Source organism: Adiantum capillus-veneris, chromosome 8, assembly GCF_014529385.1.
Source record: "Adiantum capillus-veneris isolate H3 chromosome 8, ASM1452938v2, whole genome shotgun sequence".
Lineage (NCBI taxonomy): Eukaryota > Viridiplantae > Streptophyta > Polypodiopsida > Polypodiales > Pteridaceae > Adiantum > Adiantum capillus-veneris.
Window position 1 is genome coordinate 111,940,653 of NC_140938.1, and position 16,683 is coordinate 111,957,335.

The following is a 16,683-nucleotide window of genomic DNA, read 5'->3' on the forward strand; positions in this document are numbered from 1 at the left end:
GTGGGCACACCCATTCCTGTGGTCTACGTATAAGTCTGGCCTAGGTGAAGGAGAGAGATCACTTTTGCTCTGCCAAAAAGAGAGAGGGGGGGTGGTGTTTTGTTGCTTTCTTTAAATCCTGTCTGCTGACTTATTTAGTGGGCGACCGGTCACTTTTTAAAAATGGTATGAACCTTGTAAGCTGAAAACAATGCTTACACAATCACAACTCATGTGTCCCTAGATGCAATCTCATGCACACATGCAATGCTAACATACCTCTTTACAGGAAAGCATGTGCTTTCCCAAAAAGCAACCCGCTTTCTCAGAAAGCAGTTGTATTTCCTCAAAGTTTCCTCTGAACCCATCTTCATTCAAGTGCTCGCTCATTTCTTGTGCACAATTCTAACCCACTTCGGAATTTCCTCCTGACTATGCAATAGTCCCTTTTCGATGCTCCCGTCCAGTGTAACAGGGAATGGGCGGAATGCAGCCCAAACGTTCCGAAACGGCGTTCCGGAAGAGTCCCATTCTCGAAACGGAATTGGGAACGGACGCCATTCCGGAATGGGATGTAACTAGAACTGTGTTCCGGAACGGGGGGGAATGGAGCAGAACCCTGGAACACGGGGGGGAATGGGAAAAAGTAGGTATTTGTGGGCAAAAAAGTAGGCTTTTGGGGGCGGATTTGGGATTTGTTTGGGGGACATTTAAGGGCAGGGTTGGGGACACTTTTGGGGTTGTTAAGGAGTTGATTTGGGACTAAGTTGAATGGAGATAATTCAAGCCCTACTTTAGTTCATAGTTCTGGTCCCATTCCCGTTCCCCCCCCCCCCCCTTCCTCCCTGTTCCCGTCCCATTCTGGATCCTCCTGTTCCCATTCCCCGTTCCCGATCCGGGTAACTTTGCTCCCGTCACCCACCATGTGACACATCAAGAATACCCATCACCTAGTCCTATCTCACCAAACTTACGGTACAATCTCCTTCACAATGCTCTATGTCACCCATCCTATGATGCATCAGAGATGTCCATTCCTAGATGGTTGAATACTTCTTTCCAATGCTCCCTGTCACCCATCACAAGTACTTGTTCTTGGTGGCCCTACAGATAACCCCCCTCGTAGTGCTCTTGTCCATACTCTAAATCACGCACTAAAAATATTTGTACTCGGATGTCTCCAAGGAGAGAAACCCTCACTTATAATTCCAATAATTTATTTAAAATTATTTACAATAATTGCTGGATGGTTGACTACTTCTTCCCGATGCTCCCTGTCACCCATCAGAAGTACCCGTTCTTGGTGGCCCTACATTTAAATGTCCCCCCTCACAGTGCTCTTGTCATTACTCTGAATGACGCACTAGAAATATTTGTACTTGGATGTCTCCAGCGAGAGAAACCCTCTCACTTATAATTCAAATAATTCATTTGGTGTCTCAAGGGAGAAAACCCTCCTGACCAAAAGAAAAGATGTAACCTGTAGTTGACGATAGTGAATCTAGATCTCAATTCCACCCAATCTTAATCACTCCATCCTCATAGAGTAATGTTGGAGTCTGTACATCCACTAGCATACCAAATGCTGAACGACTGCAGCTGCTTCAAATACCGCAAGATCCAAAGATTTTTCTCCAAGTGTGACTTGGCACGCTTCTACATACAGGAACTGAGGAGTCCCGCTCGAAAACTGAGGTCAAATCGAATGTTCAACAACCAAATGAGAGATCCAACGAGTTTCTAGTACTTGGTATCATCTACTAGCTCTAAGGGCTTATACAAGAACCTGTGCTTGGGATCCATAGGAGTAGAGACAAGCTTATAGTCCAAGAAAAGAAAACCCTTTTGTCTGCCAAATCCTAGTCAAAGAAACAACAAAGTAAGCCTAGGTCGAGTCTCCATAGTCTAGCGTATATGCTTGACATGTATCCACCAATAATGTCGAATACCTATGAGCCCGCAACCCCCTCTGAAGGAGCATGCTCACATCACGGTTAACCATGATCCCCTTCCGCTCAGGATCAAAAAGAGAAGATAGGAAAGTGCGTTGTAGCTGAAAAAATCATTCTGTTAATTTTGGAAGTTGGAACCAACTTTTACCTCTGCTTCTCTCGAACACCTTTGGCACATGGATGTAGGCATCACTCCCAAAAACCTTGAAATGGGAGACACCGAGTTTCTTTACTGAGATGGTAAAGAGAGCCGTTGACAGGATGAGAACCATCAGGGCATATGATCATGATGGTCTAGTAGCAGAGCACTTTATACATGCTAGAGATATGCTGGTAGAGGTTCTTGCAGTGTTGTTCAGTCGTGCCATGTGTGAGGGGTTACTTGAGAATTGGAGGTTGTCTACTATTGTGCCTATCTTCAAGGCAGGTGATCCTACAGAGCCTGGGAATTACCGTACTATTATGGTTGGGCACACATTGGCACGGTTGTATGCATCCATTCTTGAGCAGTAGTTGAGTAATTGGGCAGAGGGTGAGGGTGTACCAGCAAAGGGCCAAGCCGGTTTTAGGAGGGGTTTCTCCACTCTTGTTCATATTCTGACACTCAGAGCCATCATTGAGGAGGGTAGGTCACATAGGAGACAGATTTATTGTAGCTTTGTGGATTTCCGCAAAGCATTTGACATGGTAACGAGGGCTCGATTGATGCGCAAATTGCAGGAGATGGAGGTGCCCATAGTGTTGATTTGGGGGATTATGGCTCTATACAGATCAGTGATGGGACATGTACGCACCCCGGAAGGGATATCTGATTTAGTTCACTCCACCATTGGGGTGAAACAGGGTTGCCCATTGTCTCCTACTCTATTTGGTATGTATGTTGATGAGGTGTTTGATTACATTGACAGAGAGGGTGATAGAGGTGCCCAGCTGGCAGGGACGTGGATCCCATTGTTGTTATATGCTGATGATATTGTGTTGATCTCTGATTCACCAGAGGGTATGCAGCGACAGTTGGATGCATTACACAGTTTTGCAGAGGATAGTGGATTGTCTGTAAACCTTGGTAAAACCAAGGTTATGGTGTTTAACACCACACCACAGTGGATCAGGAGATTAGCACTGACTTTCACATATGGTCAAGAGATTGTAGAGTATACAAATGCATACACTTACCTTGGGGTTGTCTTCAGTGGGCCGAGGTTTTCTTTGGGGAGAGCAGTAGAGACTAGACTGAATAGAGCTTATGCAGCCTTGGGAGGCTTGGAGAGAATGTATTCGCAGGTTCAGTTCCAGGAACCTCGGACAAAGTTATGGCTCTTTGATACTTTAGTAGCCTCAGCTATGTTGTATGCGGTGCAGATATGGGGACCTTCTGTAGGCCAAGATGGTTGGAGATGTATGGAGAGGCCCTTGGTATCTATGATCTCTTGACTGATCAGAGCCAAGGCCTCTGTACCCCACGCTATCATTCGAGCAGAGCTAGTTGCCCCTCCTATGGAGATTGAGGCGCTTACCAGACCAGTCTCCTTTGTGCACAACTTGTGGGATACTACTAGAGATAGATATGCTAGACTGGCCCTTGAGTCTTCCAGACAGTTAGCTCTTCAAGAGGACACTTTATGCTGGTATTCACAGATGACATCATGATTTCAGATGCATGGCTTCACCATGGACAGGCTGCCCCCTTTCCAGTACTCTCTTCAGACACCCTCGATGTCTCTTACACGGGTGAAGATTACTAGACTCATTTGTCAGGACCTGATCCAGCTGGATACTAGGAGGACATGGATAGAGCCGCCATAAGAGTGGGGCACGAAGATGGCTTTCTATAGAGAGCATCTTCTCCACCTCACAGGAGATGGGTTTGTGATTCGACCCAGCTACATGGATACACATATGTCTCATAGTTTGTTGTGTGCCATTGGTCAGATACGCACATCCTCACATCAACTGGAGATGGAGACTGGTAGATTCAGAGGGATACCAGCAGACAGCAGGATATGCCGCTTATGCCAGCTAGAGCCAGAGACAGAGCTACATTACATATGTCATTGCACAGTGTACTATGAGATTCGGGGCCGTTTCAACTTTCCATTGCTTATTCAGAGATAATTTCGGTCCTTTCGCTAGGGTCATGAGTTATGAGGATCAGAGATGTCTTGGGCTATATCTACTTGAGTTACAGAGATATAGAGACACTTTACTGGGGAGAGCTAGAGAGAGAGAGAGTCCCAGAGACGGATTACAGATTTCTTTTCACTAGATATGGGACAGCCAGAGGAGCAGCCATCAGTGCAGAGCTCGGCCCACACTCATTCGACTACTACTGGCACTCTCATCAACCGAGCATTGGGGCTACGGAAATCCAGACGGCCACAATTGAGGAGAGGGGCTACACAGCATCGACGGAGACTACAGTAGAGGATTCGAGCCATACTCTCTCAACATCCAGAGTGCAGATGAGGATGAATTCTAGTAGTAGTAGTATTTTGTTCTAGTCTTTTTGTACCCAGACATGGTATCAAATTCACAAATTTTGTAACAGTTTGGTCTCATAGGTCATTTTGGCCTTTTAAAGACGTTAATATAACATTTCATTTCATTTCATTTCTCAGGCACTAGGAAAGCCAGCACTAGAAGTGAGCCCATAATGCTGCAAATTTCAGCCGCGAAGATGCCAGTGATTCCCATTGCTGCCCCAAGTGTACCGGATGTCGCTCAAACCGAGTAGGCGAGTTCCATCGCGAAGAAGTGCCTACGTAGATTGTTTCTTTGCGACAATTTTCTGTTTTCCTCTGTTTTCAGCCTACAAACACCGTGGACGGGGCTGATTTACGAGAAGGAACCCGAGAGCACACCTCTTTTGTCTGTAGGATTGGAAGAGAAGGTTCTGTGCAAAGAGATCTCTCTGGAAAGTTGCTTCTCTAGAACCGAGTTGCATTCCGAGTTTCAAGACCTCATAGGTAACGTTTTCCATGTTTTGATCTCTGAGTATTGTTTGCAGGTGTACTTCCTCTACATGAGGAAGTAGGAGCAGAGGAAGGCATGAGCCTCTGCTGGAGAAAATCTTTATGAGGAACTAGAGCCGGATCAGCCAAAGGTTTTGTACCTTGAGTTTGGGAGTAGATCCACGGATCTGAGAGTGGTAAACTCTCAAGCTGGATCAGGGAGTTGAGATTCCCAAGGAAAGACTTCGCGTCCAGGAAAGCAGAGTTGATGCTAAGATCTCTATAGGAAGAGTACTCTGGGAACAAAGTCGGAAAAGAGTTTTAGGTATGCCATGCCTTGAGTCTAGAAGGTGAGATCCAGAGGCGAGAACCTTGGCCCTGGAGGATTCTTAGTAAGGGATGGTGGTTTTTTGGAATACGGTTTTTGCCTTGAGAACATGAGGCCGAGGCTCTGGAGTACCATCAAGTCTGGTTCTAGACGAACGTGGTAATACATTCGGTTCAAGTGCTTGTATAGACTTCTCCTTAGTAATAACGATACTCGTGGGGGGGGGGAGGGGGGGGGGGGACCAACTCATCTTCTTTCTCTCTCTATTTCTCTCTAATTGGCTTTAGTATTAAGTGATAAATTCCATTTATCCGAGTATATTCGATATTGTTATGCGCTCCCATTTGTGATAAGAAATATGGAAGATCATCATAACACATTGAGGGGAGTGTGGAACTATTCTCACTCTCTCGGACAACTCAATAGAGCATGTTAGTAGAAATATGAAAGATCACCATAACACATTGAGGGGAGTGTGAAACTATTCACACTTTCTCTGACAACTATCATTATGACTTGGTTGCACATTCATTGTGTAGAGAGTTTTGGAACGGTACTCTCAGATGGGAGTAAGCACGGCCTTGGATGTGGCTCCTCTCTTCCCTTTCTATCATTCATAGGTGATGTGTATACTCTCTTTTTGTGACATTCCTGTGCTTTGTGGGTATGATTGGCTGAAAAGCTTCCCTTTTTGAAGGAGAGACTTTGATAAGAAACTGATGTGTTAGTTACATGTTTGCATGTCATGTCCAAAATATGAGAATTAACATCTCGATGGAGTGGTTGTCAACAATGACTTTGAAAGCAGTTCAAAAGGCCTGTAGAACAAATGCTCATGCCACCTGGTGGCAAATGCAGTTGTGAAGGTATCTTTTACAATATAAGCCTCTCATAACTTTGATGCTGAGAACTACAGTTGGTGGGCTCAGGGCTGTACAATTAATTTGTACTTGTAGGCACGATGATGTAAATAGGCAATGTTGTAGCATGTAGTGTATACTACACACGATGGAGCTGATGCTTTTATTAATTTTTGGCAAACAAATATGCGACTAAATTTTTTTCTTGGATCCATCATGTATATTTGTTAGTGGACATGCAGAAATCATACACAAACTTTTTGGTGGAGCTGTAATCCTGCATATATGGAGCCATGATAGAAACTCAGTTCAGAGTCCTTTGTATTAATTTACACTCTCTTGTATGTGTGTGCATGTGTGCGATTTATCAATATGTAGCTCTAGACCCTCTATTGGGCACTGGTGCAATTAGGGGAACCCAGTTCTACAACCACTATTGGGCACTGGCAGTAGTGTGGATATTGTAGTATTTAATTAGTACTATGCATGATGGAATTGGTGGTTATAGTATCTTCTGTATGACCATGATTAAAATGTGTTCATAACTTGCACTTTCCTTTAATGTAAATTTAGCTTATTCTTGGATTTGTCAAAATTGGTTGCTTGTGTTCTAAAAGCAACAGTATTTTTTTTGCACTGAGGCTATCTTATTGCACACTGAAGGCTGGCTTTCTGCGTTGTTGTTGACCTTCAGGGATTGTCGGTAGATCGAGATGAAAATTCATTGTCAACAAGCTGGACAGACACTTCAATGTCTGCAGGCACAACCTATGCAGGATATGGTCCATTGCCATCTCTTCCACATAAACCATTGGACTTTAGGTGAGTACGTTGTGACTTCGCTGTTGTGTCCTGATATTTCTCTGGTATTTATGCTAGCTCTTTGGTTTATTCTGTCCATGATTATGACATAGCGTCCATGACCTCTCTACATTTGACTCAGCTCAATGCAAACAAAAGGGCATCCTAAAACTTTCCCAAAACATGATACTCGCCATATTTCGGAGCATAAGGTGTTTCTTTTCTTCTCCTGTGATGTTTTTTAGCTGGAATGGTTTTGTTGTAAAACATGTCTGAACAAGTAATCTGCTAGATTCCCATTGAATATGTTGAAGGCCCTCTTGAAGCTCTATGGCAAGCATTTAGAATCTCCTTGGTCTGTGGATGAAGGGGTTTCAGGAGCTTCCCAAGCAGGCGATTTTTTAATGATGTTTTCAACAGCTTGCCTGTTGTTGTTCTGCTCCCGTGTGACTTATCATATACATGCTGTGAATCATTTATTGTATGTGATCACTGATGGTAAACTTATGTATCCAAGCAGAATGCTGCACGATGTGTGCGTTTCAGTCCAGATGGGAGGCTTATTGCAACTGGAAGTGCTGATACATCCATCAAGCTCTTTGAGGTGTGTTCTTACATATCTATAGTGTTTGAATATAAAGCCACTTGATGCATTTAAAACCTATTTTGTTGTTATCACTGCTTGTCATGTATTTGTCTTAGACCTATTGCCGGCTATCTGACCGTGGATGGCACTTTCTTCACGTTTTCAATGCATACAACATAAAATAAAATCCATCAGTTATGTTTTTATGAATCCGTTTCCTGCACATCTATGTTCAACAGCTTTTGAATTTTTTGGTTACAGTTCTTGCAAAGACAAGTAAAAATTAGGGGTACGAATTGATTTTAGGGCTTACCAAACCCTTTTATGTATTCACGTTTCAAAGAGAACATTTAGAAGCAACAGTTTGTCAGTTTTTTCTTTCTGTGCAAAACAGATCCTTAATACTTTTTAACCTGCCCGGTCGGCTACATCTCCCTATCCGGTACACTGTACAAAGATAAAGGGAGATCCTCCCATCAACAGATTTACAACTGGCTAAATGAAAAAATGGGAGGGGGGAAGTGCTAGTGCGAGTGGATACCGTGCCCACTGTAGAGAAAGGTCCTGGCTGCTACAGCTGAATGAATTCCTGGGGCAGTCTTTCAGCAGTATGCTATCATATTGTCCTCTGAGAGTGGTAATCAGCTCCAGCCAGAAAGGGTGCACTGGCACTGTGGTAGGCTTAGACTTGGGTCTACACTCAAAGACTTTGAAGCACTGGGCCCACCATGCAAACTATAAACCGTGGCTATTGATCAGCTCCTATCTGTAGTTCCTCTTCTCTGGTCCAAACTGCTGTTGAGAGATTACACATCGGGCACTGTTGAGGACGTCCGCTGCCTCAAGCCTGATCCCTTGGCTGCCCTGCTTTCTCTCATAACCTTGGCTGACCCTGAGCTAGCTGACCATCCTGTGGCCCTGCGTGAAAACCATCATACGAAGAATCTTGAACTATATCTGCTATGCCTGTGGGGAGTGCCAAAGACAATGTCTGGGTCTCCTCAGGGCGTCCACACCCAGGGAAAATCAAGGTGTGCCTACTCTATGCTACCACTCCTGCCAGCCGAACCCTAAACATTGTCCCTCTCTGTGTGACCAACCAAGTAATCTTGCAAGACCTGTGGCTAGACGAGATTTATGCCCAAAAAATCACACGGGGACTCATTGATGATATAGTGCAGGTGCTGCTGAGTTGCTGCTGGATGGCCTCGCATCGAGCCATCAAGATGTTCTGTCCAAGCCGTGCGGTGTCTTGAAAAAAGCCGAAGGTGGTCGGGAGAGGCAAAATGATTATGCCAGAGCCCCTCTCCAGGGTCCCACTGTAGCTGAGCTAGAAACTTCAGTGTAGAAGCTTCCTCCGAATTCTCAGAGGAGAGGGGAAATCTACTGCACTGGTGTCAAGTCAAGGCCGACCTGGCAGCCCAAGTATCACACCGGTGGCCCCCTAGGGAGCCATTTAAAGCCCTCTTCAGGAGACCAATCAGAAATGGCCAACCTGGCAACCCAAGTATCGCATGGGTGTCCCCTTGGGGAGTCCATTGAAAACTATCTTCAGGAGACCAATCAGAAATGGTCCATGGATGACTGCTTGATTGAACATGTAACTGTCGTGCCAATTTAGCAACGCACCTGAAACCACAAAAAAGGGTCTCAAGTGCTTGTGGGCCCCTTCGAAGATTGGCCTTCTGGCCATCGACAAAACTTCGCATCCAAAAGGTCCTCCGCATGCATAGGGGTGTGCAGTCCCCTAAACCGAATCTCTTATGCTACAAGATAGCTACTCAAGGCGTTTGCGAAGAACATGAACAAGAAGGCACAAGAGGGAAGCCCTCTCTGACGGATTTGGCCCATTCAAGTCTCGGCTATCTTCTCCCTAGGAATAAACGCCTAGCTATGGACAATGCTGCAACTCCCTTGATCCAACCCTTTGAAAAACCCATGCTCAGCATAGTCCCCTCAAGAAAGCTCCAATTCACCCGAATGTGAGCCTTTTCAAAGTCAATCAACAAAATCATAAGCTCCTTATTGCACATACGGGCCATGGTTGCAACCTCCCAAAATGTTAAGATGGTGTCAAGAATGCTACACGCTCCTTGTCATAAGGTGGCCTGGATATATGTGGTCTCGAGGCTGGCGCCCATGCGCAGAAGAGAGGCAAAGCTTCGCCTCAGCCACCCCTCTCACTATTGAATCTCCAGCAACCACACAAGTTCAATCTCATGAAAGACCTTGCTCAACGTTGTTATCCGTGCCTGCTTCGCTGCTCAGCGCTGTCACAAATGTGATGATGTGGCATGCCAATTGGGTCAGTATGTGGACCCATGCAGTACAAGCCGGCCAAAAAGAAAGAAACTTTGCAATGATGAAGTGGTAAGCTGTCAGCGCAAAGCTTGCCGTGTTTCACGGGATGACATGTGACAGACGATACGGAATTGACAGAAACCCTAGTGCCAGATTTTGGCTACGCAATTGAAAAGCAGAGCTTTTAGGACTCGCAGCTTTTGGGACCGCCCTTGCGTTTTCTTTTCCAAGAAAAAGATCCTTCCATTAGTTACTAAAACTGCCCATAGGGCTACAACCACCTCTACTAGAGAGGGCTACATCAAAGACAAGGGGAGACTCTCAAGGCTTCTGTGCCCAAACCTGCTCCCTGCATGCACCCTTGCACTCTGACTGAGTCTCAGCTGACAACAGATCGCGATAGAAGTCAGTAGCAACTGCATGTATATTCTCAAGCTCTGAAGCAACTGATCCGTCAGGTCTCCTCAACATCCTCCTTGGCTGCAGCCATACGAGTTGCAGACTCCTGAAGGAAGAAGCGACTAAGCTCTGCCAGTCCAGACTCTACTAGCAAGGCAGTTTGAGTCCAAAGTCCCTCCACTTGCTTGGGGATGCGTAGCATCGCACCCCCCTCCTCTGTCTATATGTCACTGTGAGAATCACTGGCGCATGATCGGAAAAATTAGTCCCCGCAAGGCTGCAAAACAGATCCCCCTATGTCACAAAAGATGCGGGAGATAAGGCATCATTATGCGACTACATTTGGAGTCACCTGGAGCTTGGATTGGATGGTAGTGCAGTTGCTCTTCTACCCTCCTGATCATTTGGATTGCTACCTTCAGAGTTGCTTACACTCGCCCGCGGTAACCTTCCATCAGACTTATCCCCAGACCTGGGCAGTAGGCCACTCCCAACTCATTCAAATTGAGAGCCACACCGAGATGTGGTTTCGTGGCGTTGTTGGCGCGGATTTTGTTTTGGTTGACACCGGAGGATTGGAGGCAGGAGATACAAGCAAGACGGCGTAGACAGATTGGTCTGGCCTTTGCTCTTCTGAGAGGATCTTCACAACACAGACTGCTCAATCTGGCTTCCCTTTTTCATATAGGATGATTACGGTGCAGACAGCTTGGTCTGACCATACCTCTTCTCAGAGGCCCTGCACAGCGCAGACTGTTGAGTCTGGCTTTCCCCTCATCTTGGATTACCCTACCTACTAACAGGACACCATCCGATGGTGGTCTGTGCAGTCTCTCGGTGACTGCTGTAGCTTACGGTAGCTTCTATAGTGCAGATTGCTTAGTCCCGCTTTCCTTGTTTCGGAGGACGGTCATGGCGCAGATTGCTACATCTGGCCTTCTTGGAGTTTTACACAGCTTAACCATCTGGCCACACTCGATTATAGATTCATGCATTGACAGGCTTTCGGTCATTCTCATGACGGTTCCTGGGCTTGTCCATTTTCTCCAGACGTTTTGACTACATACACCACATATCCTATTGGTCAGGACACTTGCAGGTCTATTGTCACTTCTTTCACGACAAGGAGTTGTTTTCACACTCAGGTCGGGACCTTCACGCAATATCTTCACCCTGTATCGGTGGAGTAGAGCAGTTGCTACACTGCTCGTGACGGCACTTTACCATGGAGATCTCTCGGTGGGCGGGACACCCTAGATTGCTGCGATGTCTGCTGCAAACATCGCAGCAGACATCTTTATCATTTGCCTCACATCTTTGGCTTCACGCGGTTTGTTCAACATCAGGTGCTGAGAGGGGGTGTTAGATTTACACCACTCTACTGCTTCACATTGGTCTAGGGCACTTAGTGTCTCCGGGCTAGCCACCCATAGCATAGGTTGTACCTTGTCCTGCCGCTCGAGTTTGGGCCGGTTGCCCACTTGAGTTGGGCGCCCACCTTGGGCACTCGTATATATGGGGTTAGAAGGGTACAAATTTCATTATCATCTGATCATTATAGGGGTCTTTTGCTCTGGTAGTCAGTGGGGGCTGATCGCCTCCTCTTCATCATACCTAGCTGTCTCTCTCTCTCTCTCTCTCTCTCTCTCTCTCTCTCTCTCTCTCTCTCTCTCTCTCTCTCACGCTTCCGCACATGCGCACTCACATTGTCCACTATGGCCACTAGGAAATCCACAATAGGTATTTATGCTCCCCCTTGGACACCCCTAGTACCAAAAATAGCAAATTGGCTGAGATGTACCTAGTGTCTTAACCAACCATGATAGCGCATAAATTGAGTTTTCTCAAGGCTCTGCACATTCCATGAGACAAATTAATTGGGGAACCTGAACAGATCAGGGTTTCTGCAACATCAAAATGTACAATCTTCACAAGTGGCTTGGACGGGAGTAATCCGTGTCCGAGCGACTACGAGACTGCAATAATTAAGTGTGTGTAAAAATGCTTCTTCTTTGCTTAAAACATGTAATAGGGTAGAAATTTGAATGAAGCATCGCCGGTGCCAAGGCTGTGCGATTCGTTGAGCTATCATGATTCACCGCATTTCTCTGTAGAACTATCAGAAACTGGGCAAAACTTGGGCTTCTTTGCCTTTTTCTTGCCCTTTCCGAAGCTTTGCTTTTTGCTTCGCTTTTTGCTTCGCTTTTTACCTTTTCGGTCTTCCTCGCTCGAGCCAGAAGAGCTAGAAGAACTATTAGAAGAGGAAGAAGAAGAACTGGGTAGTCCTCCAAATTGTACATGCTTCTTCTGCTTTGTTGCCGATGCAAAAGAAGATTGGCGACCTAAATAACCCGGGAAGTTAGCCCCTTTCTTATGCTTTTTCTCTTGCTTTTTGGATTTGTTGTTTGCGTCCAAAAGTTGACTAACCTGTGCCCGAACCACCTCTTGTAATTCTTGTTCTGTAAACATCCTCGGAGAAGGAGGTTTCTTGATTGCCGGTTTGATGGGTGGTTGTGTGGCTTTTTGCCATTGGTTGTGCACTTCTACGATGGATTGCTGAGACAAAAATTTTGCAAATTTCAGATCCTTCACAATTGTAATCATTTGCTTTGTTGCCTTGTCAACCAGTTGTCGACGCTCCATCTCTTCAATCTCGAACTAAGTAGGCGGAGGTGGCTTGTACTCTTCCTCTGTTTGTTCATCAAAATTTTCTTCGTGATCTCTCGCAGTAGCAGATACAGAAGAATGTCTGATTCTTGTCGAAATCCGTAAGTGTCGCGAGAAAAAGAATCGAATTTCCCGGTGGAAGAGAAATCGGTCGCGCTCTAATACCACTGCAACAAACTTGGACACCCCAAGTCAAGATTCTACCGCGACACAACAGAGATTCACTTCAAAACAGTTCACAAAGACGACACGGCCCCGCGTAGTTCCGTGCCAAGAGGTATTGGCCCCAAAGACTAGCGCCCCTTCCGGTCTTTCTTTATATATTAATCTGTGTTCAAAGTACAAGAGAGTAGGCAGGTGCTCACTCTCGGACTCTGCGTCCAGATGCTCTGAGAAGTGAGACCTAGCCCACTTATTTAAAAGTACAAGGGATGCCCAAAAGCAGAGCCCCAAAAATCTCAAAAGCAACTGTCCCAAAAGCTGTTAGCAAAGTTAGCGCAATTTACGTAGATCCGTACGGAATGCCAGCAATGTCAGCCCAATTTGTGGCGTTTGTACAACTGCCATGTGTCAACGCAAATTCAGGCGCGTTTTCTAGGACTGTCCGTACAGTCAGCTTTTTGTCTGCACAATTCTAGGGTTCTTGCAGGCTGCCACGTCATCAATTTGTGACAGTTACCTAGCTTAAAAATAGGGTGCCCAAGCTCATATTAAACAATACAAGATGAGGACTCGTGGAAGGCGCTCTCACGACTTGTGCTCTTCGCAGTCATAATGTTGTCTCAATCAATGATGTTGTTGGAATCTTGGAAACAACCCAAATGCAACAAGATGAAGCATGCTACATGCCTCCTTACATCAGATGCAGGAGCGTCACCTAGGTTGTCCTTGGATGGAGGAGCATATGCAGCAGGCTTGGAAAGAGGTGATCACCATCGAGGAGTGGTGTCACGAGTTTGCCTTTCATTGTCAGGCTTCTCAGTTGACTCAGGTGGGGCATAGAGTTACTATTGAGTTTTTTGAGATTGTGGGTCCTTGCCATGCGCACACCAGTGTTGGATAGTTGAGGAGGCTCGATGGGTCTATTGCCACAGAGCCCGAGGATATGCTTGCTAATAATTGATACATAGCCGACCACTCAATTAGCTTTGGTGTTATAGGCAGTGGAATTTGTGAATCTACTTGTGCTATGGTCATCAAAGTGACTAGGTCCTCTGACCATCTTGGTATCATCTCCACCACAAAGAACAAATATGTGTCTAGCAAATCATCAGCAACTCCTTTGGGAGGTTCCCTTGAGGTGATCCTTGATAAATGATGAGCTCTCTGATGTGTGGTGCCGTTTTTACGGAGTGCTGAGATAGCTACCTCAGTATCCATGAAGTGTGAGAGCTGTTGTTATAAATGCGAGAAGATGCTTTGTTTGGCTCCGGATGCAAAGCCAAAGGCAAAGTCAAGAACTCACAAGAAGATAAAAAGGCAAAGGCAAGCTTGACAGAGATAGCAAGGATAAAAATTTGGCAGAGGAGATCCGCATGCCACATGTGGTGGCGGCCACAGCAGCCATGACACCAGATTTCTAGTGTATGTGGCCATTACCGCAACTAGCTTTAGCCAGGGAGAGGCTTGTGAGCGGTAGAGAGGGGCAAACAATTCTCCCTACAAATGATTTGGACCCATGTGCTGGAGTTCAAGTTAGCGGTGCACATGCATTTGGCAAGGAACCAATGCGACGTATAAAAAGACTGTGGATGTGCGCGCAAAACCATTGTTGTTGGCCAGATTATTGACAAAATGTGTTTCAAAGTTATTATCTAGGAAAGTTTGGACGTGATGTGTTCATAGTTGATGAATGGGGATTCTTGAACGTTGTGTGGTCTACAATTTCAATTTTCTGAGGCAACTATTGCTCGAGATGGCATTCTTCTAAGGTAAAATTGGTGGTTGGATGACCGAGGTGTATCCAGTGGATGGATCCTCTATTGGGGTGTCCATGGTAGCTTCTTCATTGACTTGGTCTTCCTAGATATGTCCACTATGAGTTGCATAGAGGGTGTTAAAGTTATAGCATCTCAAGTGAATGACCCAATGTGATATTTACTTTGGCTTTAGCTATTTACTTATTTGTCAAAGGCTTGGGTAGGGCAATTTACTGAGGGGGGCAAACATGGGTAAAAATAGGTAAAATAGGTTTTTGTAGTCTTCATGTCCCCTTATGAAGACATATTGTAGCGAACATGAGAAGCTCCTCTCAACTTTTGTATTTTTTATGTGCTAGTTAGTACTTATCATGTAAACCCAATTTGTAAACTGAAAAAGGCTTTTTATGCCTTGAGGCGGCAAGGATCCAGGAAATGGTATCAAAATTTTGATACATTCATGCAGTATCATGGTTATAAGAGAAGTCAAGTGGATCATTGCTTATACACGAGAAAATTTAGTAATGGTTCATTGCTTATTCTCATTTTGTACGTTGATGACATGCTTATTGTTGGGAAAGCTGCTCATGAGAATGCCAATTTGAAGCAAATATTGAGTCAAAACCTTGCTATGAAGCATAGTTACATGGGACGGCGGGTCGGGGTCGGGAAAGGGGTCGGGACGGCAAAAGTCAGGAAACGGGGACGGGGTCGGAACGGCAAAAAAAAAAAGAGAGTTTTTTTGGCATTTTTTGACCTACACACATGCCACACACATAGAGCATCACTTTGACCATAAATTTACACTAAATAGACCAAAGAACACGAGTCATATAGGCTGAAATGTGCTAATAAAACATCGATGATCGATGGATACAAAATGAGAAGTGCATGCCACAAGGGCTCAAGAGTCAAAAAGCCTAAAGGACTTAGGACAAGCCTGAGGCCTCAAGGATAACAAAAAGTACAAAGGGCTATGTAGTAGGTAGAGTCGTAGACTCAAGAGTCTAGACTCGAGAGTCGAGTGATCAATGATCATCAAACTCAAGAAGTGCTCGCCTGCTGAATCTCCACATCGTTGTCGTAGTCGAGGTCGTCAGCAACGTATGAGGGCTCCGGCTCGGGAGGCTCGCATTGAGGCTCGAAATCCTCCTCTAGCTCCTCCAAAAGAGTATCGGCCATAGATGGATTCTCTTGTGCCATCTCCCACTCAGTGAAAGGATCTGCCTTGTGTGTGACGCTCTTGGCAAGCATGCGCAAGTTAGCGCTCACAAACACCAAATCATTGGCCCTCTGAACGCCAAGGCGATTCCTCTTCTTAGAGGCAATGTGGCTGTACACACTCCATAGTTGCTCCAAGCAACTAGTGGTACATGCTTGGCTAAGGACACGAACAGACAAGCGTTGCAAATGTGGGCCATCTCCTCCATAGTCCTCCCACCACAAAACCGAGCCAATCTTGTTGCGATCAAGCTGTGCATCTACATATCCATAGGAGCCCTTCTTTTGCCTGTAGTTGAGTAACTCGTCTCTAATCTTGCGCCTAATGTCACTGCTAGGCTCAAGGCGCTCCAATGCAAGCCGCCATCCTTTGCTCACCTCCTTGTCGGTCTCTTGACGCCTTCCTTGAAACTCAGGGTCAAGCACATAAGCTGCCGCATGAAGTGGAGAGTAGTATCCATTCCACCTCGACTCACACAAGCCATGAATCTCCGCATACTGAACAGGGTCAGGCACAAGCTTCTCAAGTGCCTCTATCATCCGATCCATGGCTTCGTAGACTTTGCCAATGCATGGTTGCAAGCCATCCACCACTCGAAGTAGGTGTAGAATAGGCTTGACCATGGCGTCAAGAGTCTTCACCTCCTCCCACCAAGCGGCGTCGTCGGCCCATTCTCGGCATTTCAATCCTACTGCTGATGTAGACTCCGGCATGGCCT

General features: G+C 45.7%; 1 protein-coding gene across 2 annotated transcripts in view; it reads left to right on the forward strand.

Annotated features, from left to right (window-relative positions):
* Window positions 1-16,683, forward strand: part of LOC147452776 (Transducin/WD40 repeat-like superfamily protein) — a 78,377-nt gene that overhangs the window by 39,926 nt on the left and 21,768 nt on the right. Inside the window, exons 1-4 of one of the 2 annotated variants that reach the window (XM_086518362.1) lie at window positions 5,915-6,076; window positions 6,765-6,892; window positions 7,014-7,083; window positions 7,392-7,475. In XM_086518362.1, coding sequence (XP_086374488.1) covers window positions 6,822-6,892; window positions 7,014-7,083; window positions 7,392-7,475 — 225 coding nt within the window. In that variant the 5' untranslated portion in view covers window positions 5,915-6,076; window positions 6,765-6,821. Of the gene's footprint in view, window positions 1-5,914; window positions 6,077-6,764; window positions 6,893-7,013; window positions 7,084-7,391; window positions 7,476-16,683 lie in introns of those variants that run through there. The other variant, XM_086518361.1, reaches the window with a different exon arrangement.